Source organism: Diadema antillarum, unplaced genomic scaffold, assembly GCF_040938485.1.
Source record: "Diadema antillarum isolate AM-2024a unplaced genomic scaffold, OU_Dant_1.0 seq00000096_RagTag, whole genome shotgun sequence".
Classification (NCBI taxonomy): Eukaryota; Metazoa; Echinodermata; class Echinoidea; order Diadematoida; family Diadematidae; genus Diadema; species Diadema antillarum.
Window position 1 is genome coordinate 620,590 of NW_027271185.1, and position 17,890 is coordinate 638,479.

Here is a 17,890-nt window from a genome sequence, read left to right on the forward strand (position 1 = left end):
CCCCCCCCAGCACTAAATAGAGAAGAAGTTACCCTGAATAAGTATGGATTCAGTCGATGCTAAAATATCAGAATAACACAGAAATGAAGTTTTAGGACAGTCAAACAGTCCATCCGAAAGTTATGTCTTTTTAAAATTAAAGTCCACCACTGCTAGATAAAAAGACTATCTGAACAAGAAAATTTGTTAGACCACAGTAGGATGATGATATAAAGAAAATATACAAAGTTTCATCTGTAATGAAAACTGCATTCCTTTAGTTTGTTACTGGCAGTGTGTTCAAGGATGATATTGTTCCCCCTACCTTCTGAATGGGGTTAAACCTTGAACTTGAATTTCATCATGCTAGAAAAAAAAAAAAAAACAAACCATGATAAATTCTCCCTTTAATATTTTTTTTACATCATTCCCATTGACTGTGACATCACATCTCATTGCCTTCTTGTCTAGTGATGGCAAAGTCCAAAAGTCAACCAGAAAATTTAAAACACTATCAATTTTGAAGGTGACAGAAATGAAATGTAGCGTGAAATATGGCCCCTCTCTTGCCTTTAAAGTTGACCAAAAAAAGAAAAAAAGAATATGATTTTGAAGGGTACACAACTTCTAAACCAGCTAATTGTGAAAGAAATGGCAGATACATTTGTACCACGTCAATACAGACATCATGTTTTCTCAGAAGTGAGTCAGTTTCAAGAACCCCAAAAATAATTTGCCTACAGTTTGGTGGCACTGTGAACCAACAGAACTATAAATTTTACAAGTCTTTTTTCATACTTAGTTTTCAGTGTTTTGGATTTTTGTGTTGTTTTATTGCTTTGCATACAATGCTGATTCAGATGTCATGTGTAGGTTGTATTACATGGGAATGGTTTGTTTTTATTATTCTTTCTGTATTTTTCTTGTCATCTTTGCATCAATTCCAGGGTAACTGACTCATCTTCTCAATGAATTCAATTATTTTATTGCCATATTTAATGAGAATGTGAGATTACAACTTGCACTTGTTGTTTAAAAAAAAAATGCAGGCATATTTGAGCAGAGATGAACCTCTTAAAGTGCCATTGCACTTCAGTATATGTGTTTGAGAATACAATGTATACACAGTAGCTTTGATAAACAGAGGGATGCATAGAATGGTCATAGAAACATCATCAAAGGTGTCAATTTGGACCCAGGTTTACCAAAACATTTCTGAAATTTAAAGTTTCACATGTTTTCACTGAATTTTTGAATTGATTACCATGGGATATGAATGCTAGTGATTAGCTTTGGTGATGATGTTGTCTATTTCCTTCATACACATTGTGTCCAAAAAATGTCAAGAAATCATCTTTGTTGTCAATAACCTGATTCTTCATAATGCCATAAGAAGTTATTGCTCTCCGTATTAAATTTGATGCGAGGGTCACAACTTTTTCCTTTTCATTTCTTATACTGGTATTCAAAAGAAAGTTTAGTGAGGATCCCTGTTCGGGATGAATAGGGGAGGAGAGGCTGTGACATAATTTCTACATAATTCACATTTTCATGAAGTTTTTCAAGTATGTTATGGTGTATTATACGACTGTTTTGTGAGAATGTGAAGCTCTAGAATTCCAAAAATGTTCTCATTTTGCATCAGATTTTCATAATAATCCTGTACCATACTGTAGTTTCCCCTTGATTTTTAAACTCTGCACATAGTCATCAAGCCAGCCGGCATCAGGATGTGGAAAGGTGCTTTAAGCTTGAAAACTACTTGTGAAATACTGAGTTTGACTAGAACTTTGACTGCAGTACAGCTATCTAGACAACTGTACACCGTAGGTACAGCATAGCCAAGACATTTGTTTGTTTGTTTATATTAGCAGGGTACGGGTATGTCCGCGGAGTCATGGGACTTGGTGTGCCGAAATTCTTGTAATGCCACTCATTTAATGTGTGACTCTCAAGAGGTGATGGTTTGATTCCGTGACGTCGTAACAGTTCGCCATAGAAGTCCCAGATGCGAGAGTGTGGACGATTGTTAAAGGTCTCTGAAGGTTGATGACAGTGTGCACATGTTATGATCGTGAGCATGCGTGAGTTATTAATGTATCATTGTTGTCGTAAACAAGTCGAGAAACTTGCTGACCACTTTTAATGTGTGCCTTGCGACGATGTCTCCAAGTGATAGTTTAGCTGTGAGAAGATTGTGTGGCTTCTGGCAAATATATTGGTGCAGCTGCAGAGACGTGAAAAAAGAGGCAGATGCTTGAGGAAAATTTCATGCATTTCTTAGAAGTTGGGACAACGGAATGACCTTGTTTTTATTCTGATTAGGGCTATTCTAACGGTATTGCCCCCATCCCCGTCCTACCATGATTGGAACTTGGAACGTAAAGAAGACCCATTTGCTAGATAGTATTTCAATGATTCAAAACCCATTGCCAGACCATGGTGTGGAACTTCTCTTCATATAAAAGCCTGTATTTCCTTACTTGTGTCACACCTTCCTTCCCTTTACCTACACTATCAGCTTCCCACTTCCCCCTTCCCCCAAGTTTCAAGTGTGTCTCATGTGTGTGAAGACATGTAGGGATTGCTATTGTATGTGGCAGGCAGAATGTGTTGGCACACAATGCCTGCATAGTAGGGGGGGGGGGGGCGTTCCCTCACTGTCACTGGTCTTTAAACCGGGTCCGCTTGATCTTGCAAGCAGGACGAAAATCACAAATATTTGTGTTGCACAAGTACAGAACTCTCTACCAGTATTTAAAAAAAACAGTGAATTCTTGGCCAGCTTGAATAATATTTAGGGAGAGCAGTTGAAGATACTTCAAACCAAAAGCACGCTCCACTCAACGTTAGCAAAGTACAGTTATATAGTGTGTAATTGTCGCTAGATACAGTATGCAGGTCGTGGCATCTTTATTTGTTTAAATTCAAAGGTACTGTCACATTCATCCTTCATATGCTGCAAATGGCTCAGATGATACAATCTCGAGGGATACTGTGATGTGCTAACTTTGCCTGCGTTTACAGATGTGTCCAAGGGGGTTAAAATTTAATCTCAAAACAAGAATGGATATAATACATTAAATTTCTAATGTGAAGGTGGATGGCAATATGCATGAAAAACAAATGGGCCTTCATACAAATGTAGGTTCTCAAAAGCTTGGAAAGATACATTGTAAGCAATGTTTTTTTACAGACAGAGGCTCTTGGGTAAAGATAATCTCGGGTGATTGATGGTCGACCTCATAAGGTATTATGACTCAAAACCTCTTCAGTAGTTGACCTAAATCCGTCTGTCCTTTTTATGTGGCTAAAATACACCTTGCATTCGATGGTAAATATGGACCACTGGGGATTCTGGTGTTATAGTGTATGACAAGGCAAAACAGTTTGAACGCAGCCATTGGACTGAAATTTGAATTATTTTACAATCCCATTACTATTGGTATCGGTGAACTGCCACAATATGGGCCGAATATTGTACCAAGCTCATACCCATTTGTGTCCACAACAAGCTTAGCTTGTTTTATTCATTACTTATATAATGGCTTGTGAAGACTTTAATAGTGAAATTTCTAATACAAGTGTATCTAAAAGAGACTTTGTAGTTTAAAGTGATGGTTTAGTATTGGTAGAGATGAGGATAGGGCTTTAACTTTTTGTGAGATACCAAGAAACCACTAATATGAAATACTTGTAGTACAAAGCATACCATTCTAAGAGGAAATAAAACTTTATTTGATGAAAATCGGTTTTGGAATGGCTAAGACATCCAAAAACAAAGTAAAATATATAAAAGCGATTGTTATGAAAGGTGGGTCCCACCTTTTATTAGGATTGCTCTGTTTTGGATATCTCAGCCATTTCAAAACCAATAGTTTTCATCAAATAAACAGTGATCTCCTCTTGGAACTTTCAGATTTCACAAAAGGTTTTGCATTATCTCACCAAAACTTTTAGAAGCATGAAGTTAGTCTCAACTGAAACTACGTTAGTATACGATTCCTTTAATATGGGAGGTCACAAAACTGAGCAAACTGTACCACTCTGAAAAATCTGATATTAGACTGTTGTTTTGTTTTTACACTGTTGCACTGTGCTTGTGTGAAGGTCTGTCATTTATACATTTACCATGTGGCCTACAAAATCACAAAGAGAGATGTGAGATTGTCATCAAACATACATCTAGAATAAGTTTTCAGGTATCTTTTGAAATTTATCTGTGTCATGGATAGAGTTTGCTATTAAAAGCTTTATTAAAAGTTCATCCCCCCTGGGAGAGACTGATACCACATTCTCGCCATCAAGATAGTGTGGTGATGACGGGATGCTTGGTTGGATTGGTTGTCGAAGAGATGGAGATGGAGACAGAGATCATGGAGATGGATGCGAGAGAAGTAGCAGGAGGAGGAGGGGGATAGCATCCTTGGTGAGCCTTGTGGCAGGCATTCTTGGTTCCCAGCCAGGCATTCCAGGCGATGGGAACAGGGCGCGGTCCTGCCGATGATGCATTCTGTGGGCCGGAGGAGGAGGAGGAGGAAGAAGAGGAAGATGTCGAGGAGGATTATTGTACAGTGTGGTTGTCGTGTCTGTTCTGTATCCAGTGCCAGACACTTCTCTGTCACAGCCCTTTACAAGGCAGGGCTTGTTGGCTGGCTTGTTGGCTGGCTGGCTGGCTGGCTGGTTGGATGACTGAAGTGATATCATGGTGTCATGCTGCAGACTATTGTATGTTAAGCATGCCATGTGTGTTGCACATACAACTGCCCTCCCACTGTACACACTCATCCACAAAAGAGCATTTGTGTTGAAACTGGAGCAAATTTGCATTGCACACATCTTTTCTTTTCTTTTTTCCTCCAACGAAAAAAAAAAAAAAAAAAAGAAAGAGAAGTTTGCCCATTGCACAATGCTCCAGACAAATCTTGACTTTGTCTTAGTGTCCACCCTTTGGCAACTTTGTTGTTTTCAGTAGGTTAGCATTGAAGGTTCTACAGAGTTGAAATGACTGTAATGGTCTTTAAAACTGGGAGAATGTTTTTGGATGTTTCTGATGTACTATGTGTGATTACACTCTTGTTTTTTGGTGTGTTTTTTTTTCGGGGGGGGGGGGGAGGGTTGATTACCTGGTTTACCCATTTCCTGGTCAGTCAACTTTTAACCGTCCTTGACAAATCTTTCAGAAATATTTAATAGCAAGTTGATACAGGTGTGTGTTTCAAACACTAGAAGGATGGTAATGATTAAACAATGATTGTCTTACTTCTATACCCAGGGTAGGCTCCATTGTGTTAACACTGTTCTCTGTGTTGTGTTGAAATAATATGGCATATCTTGCAAGGTTGTAAACACTTCACGGAGACAAAGACTTCATCGTAGCATTCGCCTGCAGAGAAATCAAATTTTGTGTGAGTTTAAAAAGTCGTTATGCCACAATCAGTTGTAACATGGAACAAGGAGGTTTTTTTCTCTCTGTCTCAAAAGTTCATTGTGTCAACTATGATGTTTTGCATAGATGACAAGTCAATTGTAATCATATTTTGTATACTTTCGGGATTTATGGACAATGACATTCAAAAGAAATCATTAGAATTTGCTGAATAACAGAAAGTTCCAACATGAATATCAGTTTGTGGGACTATTACTGTAATTATGAGTGATACAAATTTGGGTCTCATAGCAATTTGTCTCAAAGTTACCAACTTTGTTCAAAATAATACTTAGAATGTATTTGATCTTCTTTCCTGTCCATCCAAACTATTCAAATCAGGCAGTGATAATTTATGACTTTCCCAATTAAGGTGATTCATACATTTCACTGGTGCAAGAAAATGACATTAAACACCCTGCTGATAATACCCGAATACACACAAAAAACAGACCCCAAGATGGGGAAAACAGGGTCTGGCGTAAGTACAAAGTCCAGGAAATCCCACGGAGGAAATTGCAAACCCATCAAACCATGTGACAGTCAGCTGAAGGGATTGTTTGGTATGATTATTATCACAGGGTCATTTATAATTTCTTTCTTTCTGTTTGTTACTCTTTCTCTTTCCACTTCAGGGCACCGGAAATCATCCTTGGTCTGCCGTTCTGCGAGGCCATTGATATGTGGTCCCTTGGATGCGTAGTGGCAGAGCTCTTTCTGGGATGGCCGCTCTATCCAGGAGCGTCGGAGTACGACCAGGTACAGTATGGGAGGCTCTCCACATCCCCTTAGGTGTGGTCCTCGTTGCCATGGCAGCAATGATGACATCTCTTTGTGTGTCTGCGTGTGTGTGTGTTTAGAGAAGATAGGTCCAAACTTAAATACGTATTTGACTATGATGGGGATAGCCATTAAAGTTCAATAATACATTTCATAGAAATTATGATGATGAAAAAAAGCAAAGCACTGAGCATGGATTTAAGTATAAATTCAGATTTTTGTTACAGGTTTTATTTTGATGGGAATCTGCTTAATCTTTTAGACTGAAAATTGTAAATTTATTTACAATACGTACCATATTTCCTCCAGGTTTTATTATTAATGAAAGAGAATAGTTGCAGCAATTTTACTTCTAGTTTTGTCATGATATTAAAAGTCATTGCTTAATACTGGCGCTGGTCTGACGGTCACAGACTTGTAAAAGTCATTATTGGGCCAGTAATTTTTAAGGAATTGCCACATGACCGGTAAAAAAAAATTGCATTTTCGGGGCGCTTTGTGTATCAAATGTATCAAATGAATGGTGTTTTGATACTGAAAAAGGAGTGGGTTGAATACTTTAGAATAGAGCAAATAAATGTGAGTCATTATTGCTGACCGCAAATAATAAGCCCTTGATGAAGGCCCCCCTCCATACAAAACAAAACAAAACAAAACACACACATAGCAAACAACGACAACAACAAGCACAAAACGTTCGCCTCCATTGAGACTTTGGTGCTGCATTCAAGGTGCGCCAGTTTGGAGTTGACTAGTTAATAATGTGATTGATTTTCCATGGACCTTTTGGACCAGGCCTTGTAGAGAATGAGAATGTAAATGTACAAGTGTTTGTGCAAAAGTAATGAATAGTGCTTGTTTACAGCACTGGTGTGTGGGATATCATGAAGGCCTATAATGGTCAATACAAGTTTCTACCTACCAGGATAGTGAGTGTGGGATGTTTGCGTAACCTTTCCTGTGTACTGCCCTCTGTATGTACCATTATGACTAGTCCCAGACTAAAATGGCTCTGAGAAAAAGTCTGCTATCAAGATTATAGTACTATGCAGTAAAAAAGTGGTGTGATCTACAAATTGTAGACATCTACTCTAATGTAGATGCTTTACGATGTAATTCTTGTTTGTTGGACATGATGCTGGACATCATTTCAATATTTTGTTTATTAGATAATACCTAGGTGCTTATTTTTATTATTATTATTTTTTTTTTATACTGGTCGTTAATACCATTATTATCATTGTACAATTTGTATTAATGGCATCATCAATACCAATATTAGTATTATGGTACATTGTATGTTGAGTGGGCAAGGGAAGAAATAGGGAAGAAGGTTGTTTATATTGTTATTGTGTCTATAGCATTTGAAATGCTTCTGAGATTATTGTTTTTATTACATCCCCTGCTTAATAGTCCCAGACATTCAAGTACATGCTGGGATAAAAGTGTGTGAAACATTCTGATCACACCATGCACATGCTTCCCATGACACTTGTCATTAGCATTGCAGACAAGCACACTTTAATGTCACGTCTTTGTTACATGCAAGCATTCACACATTGTCTTATCCTGGCAAGGGTAATTTAGATTCTCTTTTCCATGAAGCACAGGAAAATGTGTTCATAGTTTGTTCCAGCACGTGGAACCAACATGTGACTACGTCTGTTTTGTCGTTCAATGTACCATAAAGTAGTAGACTGTGCAAAAATATCTACTGTGCAGAGCGAGCCTGGGGGAGTATTCCCCTTCTTTTTCTTTTTGTCCCCAGGGTGGAATTGAAGACGAGAACCATCAAATAGCGTACCAGCATATTTACCACTGACGGAAGTATTTGTATCGTTAAGCGAGAGGTCAGAATGAATAATACAGTATGCCAGTAATGGAAAAAGAGAAACAAAACCAAGCACACATAGTGCAGTGTTCTTGGTAAAGGTACAATGTGTTCTGTACTCCAAACAAATTCTGTAACCCAACCACCAGCTTTATTATACGCTTGGCAAATCACGGAGGTCTCGACAGTGAATCTGGGATTCTTTTTTCACTGATAGCAGGTTTGCACCTCTGTGCTCTTAAAATGTTGGCATAGTGCTGTAACATAGTCAAATTGGAGCCGTCCGTGAAGCCTGCCATGCTCAAGTTTTCAGCTCCACACTGAACTAAAATGCCCTCAGGATTTGAGTCCTGATTGAGATTTAATTTTGTCACCTGAATGAAAGGCATTTGAAAGAAGAGTCAGTCATGTCTACCAGGATAATGATTTATTAATTTATTGGAAAGTGGTAAAATAAAGAAGAAGAACATTAAAAAAAAAAACCTTTGTGGCCATACTTTGTGGGTGTGAATTGGGTCATTGGACACTCCTGCACAGACAAGGGTGCGTGATGGTGATTTGGGAGGTACATTTTGTACATAGGAACAGGGATAGGAGATTAGAAAGTCTTATAAGAAAGGTCAGGGGAACAGTTCAGAAGTATTTTTAGATGATGTGTCAAATAACAGGGATATGAGTTGCAGCGTCGTATTTAAAGACAACACTTGGTTTAAAGGGGGTATCAAACGCCAAACCTGTATGCAGCCAGCTCTACTTGTGTGCTTTCTGTCCTTGCAGCCTGCCGACTGTTTCCGTTTTTATAGGAATATTCTTCTCTGTTTAAAAAAAAAAAATAATAATAATGATTAAACTTTGTGTTCCAATTTTTGTCAACACCTGCTGATAGTAATGTGTTGGAGGTGGGTGAAAATTTCAATTTTTGCATTATTTTCTCCCAGTTATTGTCCTGAATTCTAAAGTTGGCAGGCGTGTTCCAGACTTACAACACTACCAAGACAAATTTTGTTTAGGAATCAACCCTACCATTATCCAAATTTACAGTACTTGGAATTAAAAAAAAAAGGAAATTGGTATTGTGTATAAAAAATCATATGGAATTCCCAACAGAAAAGTCATTCAAGAAAAAAGTAAATGATAATAACACGCGACCTTGTTTCTGCATAGGGTAAAAGAAATTACAGTTAAAGACTTTGTAGGCTAGTATAGGGAGATATGGATGGCCTATTAATGATTCGATTTTCATTTGCTGCACACCAAGATACATTTGAAAAGCACATGTGAATGGTGCCATCCACAGCGAACATGTGCATCTAAGCGTTTATCGGGAACAGTCCACTTGATTGGAGGTTCTTTGGCTGTGTGTGTACATAGAGCTCAGTGATGAAGAGTACCATGGTGCACAATTCCTTTAAAATGGGGATCGACGAATAATTGAAGACCAAAACTAAAACAGAACACAACACAACCATATAGCACCCACAATATGGCATGTGTTGTGGATACTAGTAATGCAAAGAGTTTGTAGCATGTTTTGGTAATTATGTGTAATTTCGTAGTGCAGCAGAGACAAAATGAATTTAAAAGAAATAGTGAAAGATGATACTTGTACGCATGTCACCATATCAATTATAAGAGTGTTTTCCTCATACTGTTTTAGTTTTTGCAGTTTGTTTTGTTTGCTTGGTTTTTATTTTTGTAGTTGATGTTTATTCTGTGGGTACCATCTCAGCTTTTCCCACCCTGGGACAATTTCGTTATAAACATCCGAAAGCTTCAATGATATGCTTTCGAGAAATATACAAATTGAAACTGAAAGTTAGATTATACATGCTCAAGAGTAATTCATTTTACAGTTCGCGTGATGCGACCATGGTTTGCAAATTAAAGTTATACATGCAGGAGACACTGTCAACGCAGACCTGGTAAGTGGATTGCAATTAGGTTAACCCCATTTTCTTGGGGCACATTGATGAAGTTTTAATCGAGAAAATTGCTTTCTGTAGCATTCCATTCAGACGGCTCTTCCCTTATGTCATATCTCTCTTGTATTTCTCTCACCAGATCCGGTACATCTCGCAGACCCAAGGCCTACCCGCGGAACATCTGCTGAGCGCTGCCACCAAGACGACGCGCTTCTTCAAACGCGACGTAGAATCCAACTTCCCCCTCTGGAGGTTAAAGGTGAGCTCACTTGGGCAGAGAAGAAGCATGTTTAAAATGCTGCGAAACACTCTCACAAAGCAACTCCAAATATCCCTTTATATCACTGATGACATGACCTATGTAGGTGGAACCAATATTTTTACACTATTTTTACATTTCATTCAAACCTACACTTTCATTCACATTCAGACCTATTCATTTTTAATAAAGAACTGTAACTTTAATATGCCAGCCAGAAAGGGGGGGGGGGGGGCTTCTAAAATAAGGAGAAAAGATGATATAATGGATTTTGCAATGAGTCAGGTGCTTTGCTATGTCTATGGATGAATGAGCTATTCAGACAATAATACTGAAGCCCCTGAGTTACGACTGAAATAGACATTAACATAAAAAACAGCCCTCAAACCAAACAGATCTGAAGGCAGAATGATATTTTGTGCTAGATCAATTCTCATTTGTTATGATTGCATCGGGTGCCCACATTAATGCTTTGCACTCGACTGTTTTCCTGACCTACACCTACAATGTACACAACAAAAGCATATGTAGCAAGAAAGAGTAGCAACAAAGCAAGAAGAGATGACGTAACAGATATTGAAATAGATAATTGGAGATAATTCAGGCATTGACCTTTTAATAGCAACAGATTTCAAACACTAGTCGGGAGCTGCACACTGATAGAATTGTGGAGGTTTACCATAGCAGTGTATATTGAGCTTTATTCTACCAATGTGGATAGATTGGTCATTTATAGGCATATGGCAGGGAAGTCATACTACACGGAGTGGATTTCCTGGTTCATACGGAGCAGTCGGTAATACATGTAGTGGTATGGAAATTTTGTTTTGAATGCCATCTGTGTGACAGTGGAAGTGGTCATGGAGCATGTTCAGACGTAAAACTGAACGCAGCAGGAAACAGTGGTTGATTTAGTTGATGCATTGTACATTGTACAAGTTTTGTGCCTACATGTTGCTATGTTCACACCTAATTCATTTTATACACGTTCACAGATGACAGGCATGATATAGCGACCAAAATATACCAACAAAATCTAACAGCAATTTGGTTAGTGTAGAATGCTAGTCTCAATGCAAGGGATGTTATTTACACAAGTTGACTTATAAAATACAGCACTGAGCAGTTTGTATAAATCGTACTGTGTTAAAATACAGAACAAAACTAAAACATGAATTTACAACTTTGTATAAAACAGATCTATTGTCCAGTAAGAATTTGCTGGAGCGAGCGTATATATGCGTTTTGTTTTTTATAAGAATTAAATACCCTAATTCACTGGAGTGAAATGTACAAAAGATGGTTGTCTATAATGTAAAAAATTTAAAAACTCAGTACTACTACAGTAATAGTGCAAATGTTAAAAACTCAGTACTTGTTCTGACAGTTTCTACGTCAGTGATTTTGATGACAATACGCTGAACATTGCACACAGGCACAATTTATACTTTGCAAGTTGACCCACTTTTCTGCATTCTTCTCTCTCTCATACGTTGTACATGTACACGTCTGCTCGAGATTGATGTGCAACAGTTGCGCCTTGGAAGCTAATGTGAAAAAAAAAAAAAATCCATGTGTATGGGTGATAATAAGGTATTGTCCCCTCCAGACCTGTTGCACATTGCTCCGTTCAGCGAGCCCTCTAATTGAGGGTATCGCCAATACATAGGTGCCGTGCACAGAGCAGCGTTTTAGATGCATTATGGGATAGCTCATGGGACAAACTTGCCCCGGTTTTGGCTGCACATGCACTTACAACACGCTCTGTCTTTATAAAGAGGTATTTTTTGTTGAAGATTTCTTCGCTTTCCATCATGTGACCAGCACATTGAAGCCTTGCAGTAGTGAACCATGACTCTAGTGACCACAAATCAGTAAAGCTTAGACACTTTCAACTCTTTTAAGCTGAATTATAGTCAAGAAAAAAAGGGCTAACAACGGAAAAGCAGACAAAGAACTCCATTGAATCGTATGGGAACTGCGACTCGCATGAGACAACCGGAAGCAAACAAGGGATCGAGGAATCCCACAGTGCACCTGTGACAGAGCTCTGTATCGTGCTCAGGAGTTTTTTAAGTCATTGACGATAGCGAGAATTGTAGCTCCTTCCTTGCTTTTCATTCTTTCCAGTGCTGCCCCTCTCTCCTCACTAGATATGAAAGGATATTTTCAATGTAGTTCTCTCGACGGTATGTTCTATCTTTATCAGGTTATAAGAAAGTGTATCCTTTAAATTCAAAATTTGCCTGCCAGTAGAATTTTGTGTGGCATGCATGGTGCACTCTGCGTGCAACTTTCTGAATTTTAAACCAAAGTGTGGTTGGCCGCCCTACTACACTGTGTACAACTGTACCTTCAGCCATACACATGTATCAGCAAAACGGTGCACACAAGCTCTTAAAGAACTAGAGATTGTACTTCTGATATTCAAGCACACTTATCATTGCAATTTATTGCAGTACGAAACTTCTTGTTCTCCAGCCTGTGTCCATGAGGGTAGTTGAGGCTTTCTTTGCTCTTTCTTTATTTTGTCTTTATAGTCAAGAGGTCTACGATTAACCTCCAAACATAAAGGTGTCACAGATGAAGGCAGTGAGCAGTCAGCAGAGGGACATTGAGGGATATAGAACGTTATGAAAGTTCTCAGCTAATAAGAAAACAGTATGAAATCAACTGCTACCTTTAATGTCATGTGACACAGGTTTTTAAAAGCAATTAAAAGTAAAGGTTTTAGTTTATTTGACCATGATGTCCTGTTTGTGTTCCTCCCTGTGTGCTTTAAAAAGGACTGAAACTAAGAGTTGATTTCCATGTGACTTTGTAGAGGACTCCCCATTTTGCTTGGTATTTACTGCAAGGACAAATGAACGCCCTGTGTACAAAGTTTTCAGCGGAAATTGAATGCTGGTTAAATAATAATTCTGAACCTCTAACAAAACTCACAAAGAGTTTTCTAGTTTTGAGCCAGGTGACTAAAATGTTACGCTTATAATGCAGATTTGACTTGTCAGCAGTGAAATGTCCATGTTATCTCAGTCACCCATATGACCGACTCAAACATTTCTCAATCTTCCACTGGTGTCTTACACTGTATGCCAGATATAAAAACTTGATTCATGGGCTTCTTTCTTTTCCAAGTATTTACAGAAGGTACCGGTATTTAGACCCTTTTGTTATTTTTTTCTTCTTCAAACAATCACTTTATTGGACAGTGCATCAACGGATACATGAAATGCCTGGGTCAATAAACCAGTTAACGACATATTGCAGAGGCATCATACCGGTACTTGATGCATTGGCCCTGCCTGTCCCCGCGTTCACATTGGTCTTTTTTACGACTGACCGTTCACATTGGTATCTCATCTGTCCCCGAGCTGTGGGGGCAATTGGGACTTGGGGCGAGCTCTGCCAGGAATAGCGCATGCGCACATTTGATGACCACAGCTGGACGCTATCAATTTCGCCCCAAGGTCACTCTCCCCTCCAAATCTTGTCCCCGTACCCGACTTGCTTGGCGGGGACGGGGGGACAAGTCCCAGTGAGCGTTCACATTATGGTTTTGGAGGAGAAAGTCCCACAGCTCGGGACTTTCCCTGCGTCGCGGGGACCAATGTGAACGCGGGGTGTATGGGTAAGATTATCGCTGACAGCTGGGTAGCTTGGTGGAGGTGCTCCAAAGATTTGCCTCACATAGCGACAATTAATGCGTGCAAATTGCATTGCCAGTGTTGAAATGCATCAAGTGTGGACTGGGTAGATCGTGTAGCTTGTAGAATGTATTCCTTTAGGAAGTAATAAAGTATGGTATCGGTACATTTGAATGTGATATTTAGTGAAAGAATGATAATGATAATGGAAAAGTCCAGCCCATTCCAAACAAGTATTAAAAGAATGCAGGACATCAAAAGAACATTCAGCATCTAACTTTTGTAGCTCTTCATTCCCAAGAAGTTGTACAATACGCAGTGATAGTACAGCTACATGCATTCAAACAGAATATTAAAGTTACATGACATCCAAACCAATGAAAAGGAACAAAGAAGGGAAATGTCTTGTAAGCTTTAAAAAGATATAAGGTACACTGAGTATACATGTCATGACATGTACTGTACAGTGTGTCCATATAAAATAACCAGCATGACATGTTGATATGCATACAAATAAATTGCCCACTGTAATTAATATGTATCCATTACATGTAGAACCATAATGGCCTCTACTGATAGATCGCATGAAGTAATTTCAGCGATTCCCTTCTGCTAGCCTTTATTCCAGATGTACTGAATTCAAATCCAGCTCTTTCAATATTTTCCACAAGTCTCTGTGTGGGTGGGGGAGAGGCAGGGTTGGTGATTATGTATCCATACACATCTTAGTTTTAAATCATTTCTGGAAAGTCTCATTTCAGGCAACTGCATCAGCAGTTTCAAATTACTATTATTTCTTAGGCCTATCATAAAGCGAATGGGGATATTTGCAGGTATTTGCTTAGGTTTGATAGATAATTGGGGGAGGGGGTGGTAATCAGGGTTATGAGACCATGATTTGAAGATATTTCTCTTCTCAAGTTGTAGGTTTCGTTGCAAGACAATTGTTGATTTGAAAATAATAATAATTTGAAAAAAATGGAAAGAGGAATGCTCTGGATGTACATTTGTAAAAGTCTGGGATAAGACTAGCCATGTCAATGCACCTGTTGGTATACCTGATGCTGCAAAGGATTGCACACACTGAATGCAATGAGGCAGGCTTGGGAGGAATAGCTTGCAATACTACAATACCTCAGTCAGTCTCCTGCATGCTGATCATCCTATGTCATGTGACTTTTGTCTCCTTCTGTATATCACAGTCAAGGGTAGTCTTCTACTCAACCTGGTACAGACTGTATTTACAAAGTTATGCACTTCAAGGAAATAACCATAATACTAGGATACTGGTAGTGCTATACCGGTACTGTACATTTGTCGACTGTACTGCTACCACTGTTAAAACTTTGATCTACTGTTGGTGGTAATGATGATGGTGATGAACTTGATAATGATGATAAAAATAATACTAATAGTACAATGGTTGTCGTACTGTTGATGATACTTGTACTATTCATTTACAAATCAAAGATGGCATTTTTTTAAATTTTTTTTTTATAACTGTATCATCAGAATGGTATTTTAAAACAAAGGCAATGTCATTCGCTTTCTATAGCCCGCCATATCCTTGCCATCACATTTCTGCTATTCGATGCTGTATCTTTTTGAATATGTTTATTCATATATTTGTGATTTTTTTTTTGTTTCTGTGTTTATTTATTTTTATGATTCATTGTTGATGTTTCACATATTCAAGTAAACTATTCAATACGAATCTGGACCCTTCATTGTCTAAATTTCTATTCAGATTGTTTGCTTTGGTTCAAAGATTTTCAAAGGCCTCTTGTGCTGCAGTTGCTGACTTTATACACTTTTTGTAATTGGCAGCACAATTTAGGAAGGGGAGCACCTGTTTGCTCTCAAATTGGCAAATTTTTGCACATTTCTTTTTGAGTTTGTGCCGATTTTAATGTGATGGGTTTAACCAGTTTATGTCCGATGATCCTTCTTCAGCATGAATGTACAGTACCTGTGTAGTGATATTCAGAGTTGCCAATGTAGTGATGGCAAGGTGATTATTTCTGCTGTAAAATGACAGATGATTTGATGGGTCAGTGTCATAATGTCATTATCACAACTTTTCTTTTTCCAAATTTTCATCTCTTCCTTTCTCTTTTCTTTCTCCCTTTAGGCATATACTATAAAAAAAATACTGATGTATACATGTACTGTATGGCATCAAAAAGCAGCATGTGTGTGCGTCAGTGAATATGGGCCTGATTTCAAAGACTAGGCGGATGAATATTTGAAATGTCAAGCACATGTCAATACTGTATATCATGATGCCCTGGGTCCACCTATCAATATTGAAAGCCATGCAGGAAGATGTGCTTTGTAAAGAAAGTCCATTGGAGGATTTCTATATTTACGAAAGAAAATATCAGGTTCTATATTTTGATATACCATTGAAATGCGCTGGGCGATGATAAACTTTGCCTGATGATGAATGCCGTGCCTATAAAAGCCGTCGTGGGCGGCAATCAATGTGTTGTTATAGCTTCTCATTAGGTTCAGTGTTCTCCCAGACCATGTGCAGATAGAATCAAACATAGTCTGACCATTAAAGTAAAAGATCTTTAAGTACTGTATTGTTTGAAGAAAAAAATTCAACCAAAGCTCTGCTTTAGCCATCTGTAATAAAATACAACAAGATATACAAGAGCCTCAAATTGAGATAGGAAGAAGAAGGAGAAGAAGAAGAAGGAATTGGAGAGGACCCGACTGCTTTTATAGTAGAATGTGGGTGGCATAGTGTCATGCAGCAGACTAGATAAGAAGGAAATACAAAGGGGAATGGGTTGGCATTCTTTGTGATATGCTGGCATAACCCCAACAACAGCAGGTATTGTACATTTTTAAAGTGCATTCTGTCTTTGAAAGACTTGGGAACATAATGCTCCACCTCCAGTACAATGTATATGTGCTCATAAACACATGCTTCTATTTTTTATTTTTTATTTTTTTTGTGGTTAGGAGTAAACAAGAAAATGTTGTGCCTTCTTGTAATTCTGGGAGAGATTTATTGACACAGTGCTGTGGACCCATGATGAATTGACTGGCAGGTTTCATAGTATTCAGCGGGCCATGTGCATAAAAGTTGATACTAAATACATTGACATTGTTAAAACTCCTACAATGAACAATCCATGTAGATAAATGCAGCTGTGTGAAATTGATGCTGTCACATTTAAAATACTGCACAGTCGTTTTCATGCAGACAAAACCAGTAGAAGTTTGCAAATTTGATTTAATAGCAGGCCTATTCGTATAAAGTTGGAAGGAAGTTTACTGGTGCTGCTCAGCACTGAGTATAAATGCAGTTGTACTGTAGTCACTTTGAGTTTGACCAATGATACACCAATCAGCCATCAGACTAGTGCAGCTGAGTAATGCATTATTAAAAGCTTCTTTGAATAGACTGATGCTGATTCGCTGAGATTTTTGCTATCACATGATGGTAGAGCAAAAGCTTGTTGAAACGAGGATTGAAAAACCATGACAGATTACCTCATTATATCAGGGCCCTGTTTCATAAAACTTTTTTATCAATGACAAGTGACAATAGTTGTTATAAATAAGCTACTGAAATCCTTGCCTCTGATTGGCTTAGAGCAAATTTCAGTAGAAATGTGGCAATTGTTTAAAATTGATAACAAGTTTTATGAAACGGGACCTAGGTTTCTCACTTTATCAGAGAACTAAAAAGAAAATAAAGGGAAGATATAAAAGCTGGGACCTGCAAAATTGATACTGTTTCGTGTTCGCTGTAATAATGGACTTTTTGTACATGTATCCAACCTCTTTGGAATGAGGTTCCACTGCAGAAACAGTGGGTGTATAAATTCAAAGACATGAACTTCAGGAAATGGGGACGGGTCTCGAAGGCCCCACTCTCTGGGGTTTGCCTCTTGGCTGGCGGCTCCACTTTATGTCTCACATGATGAGCCTCTTGCATCTCATGGAAGTATCACACTTTAAAACCTACCATACTGTGAGAGGGACTTTGACCAAGGCTAGTGCCTATGCCAAGCAGGTGCCTATTCC

At 38.4% G+C, this 17,890-nt stretch overlaps 1 protein-coding gene across 1 annotated transcript in view; it reads left to right on the forward strand.

Moving 5' to 3' along the window:
- The window catches only part of LOC139726688 (homeodomain-interacting protein kinase 1-like), a 72,268-nt gene that overhangs the window by 21,765 nt on the left and 32,613 nt on the right, over positions 1 to 17,890 (forward strand). Inside the window, exons 3-4 of the mRNA XM_071637674.1 lie at positions 6,043 to 6,166; positions 10,080 to 10,199. Coding sequence (XP_071493775.1) covers positions 6,043 to 6,166; positions 10,080 to 10,199 — 244 coding nt within the window. The remainder of the gene's footprint in view (positions 1 to 6,042; positions 6,167 to 10,079; positions 10,200 to 17,890) is intronic.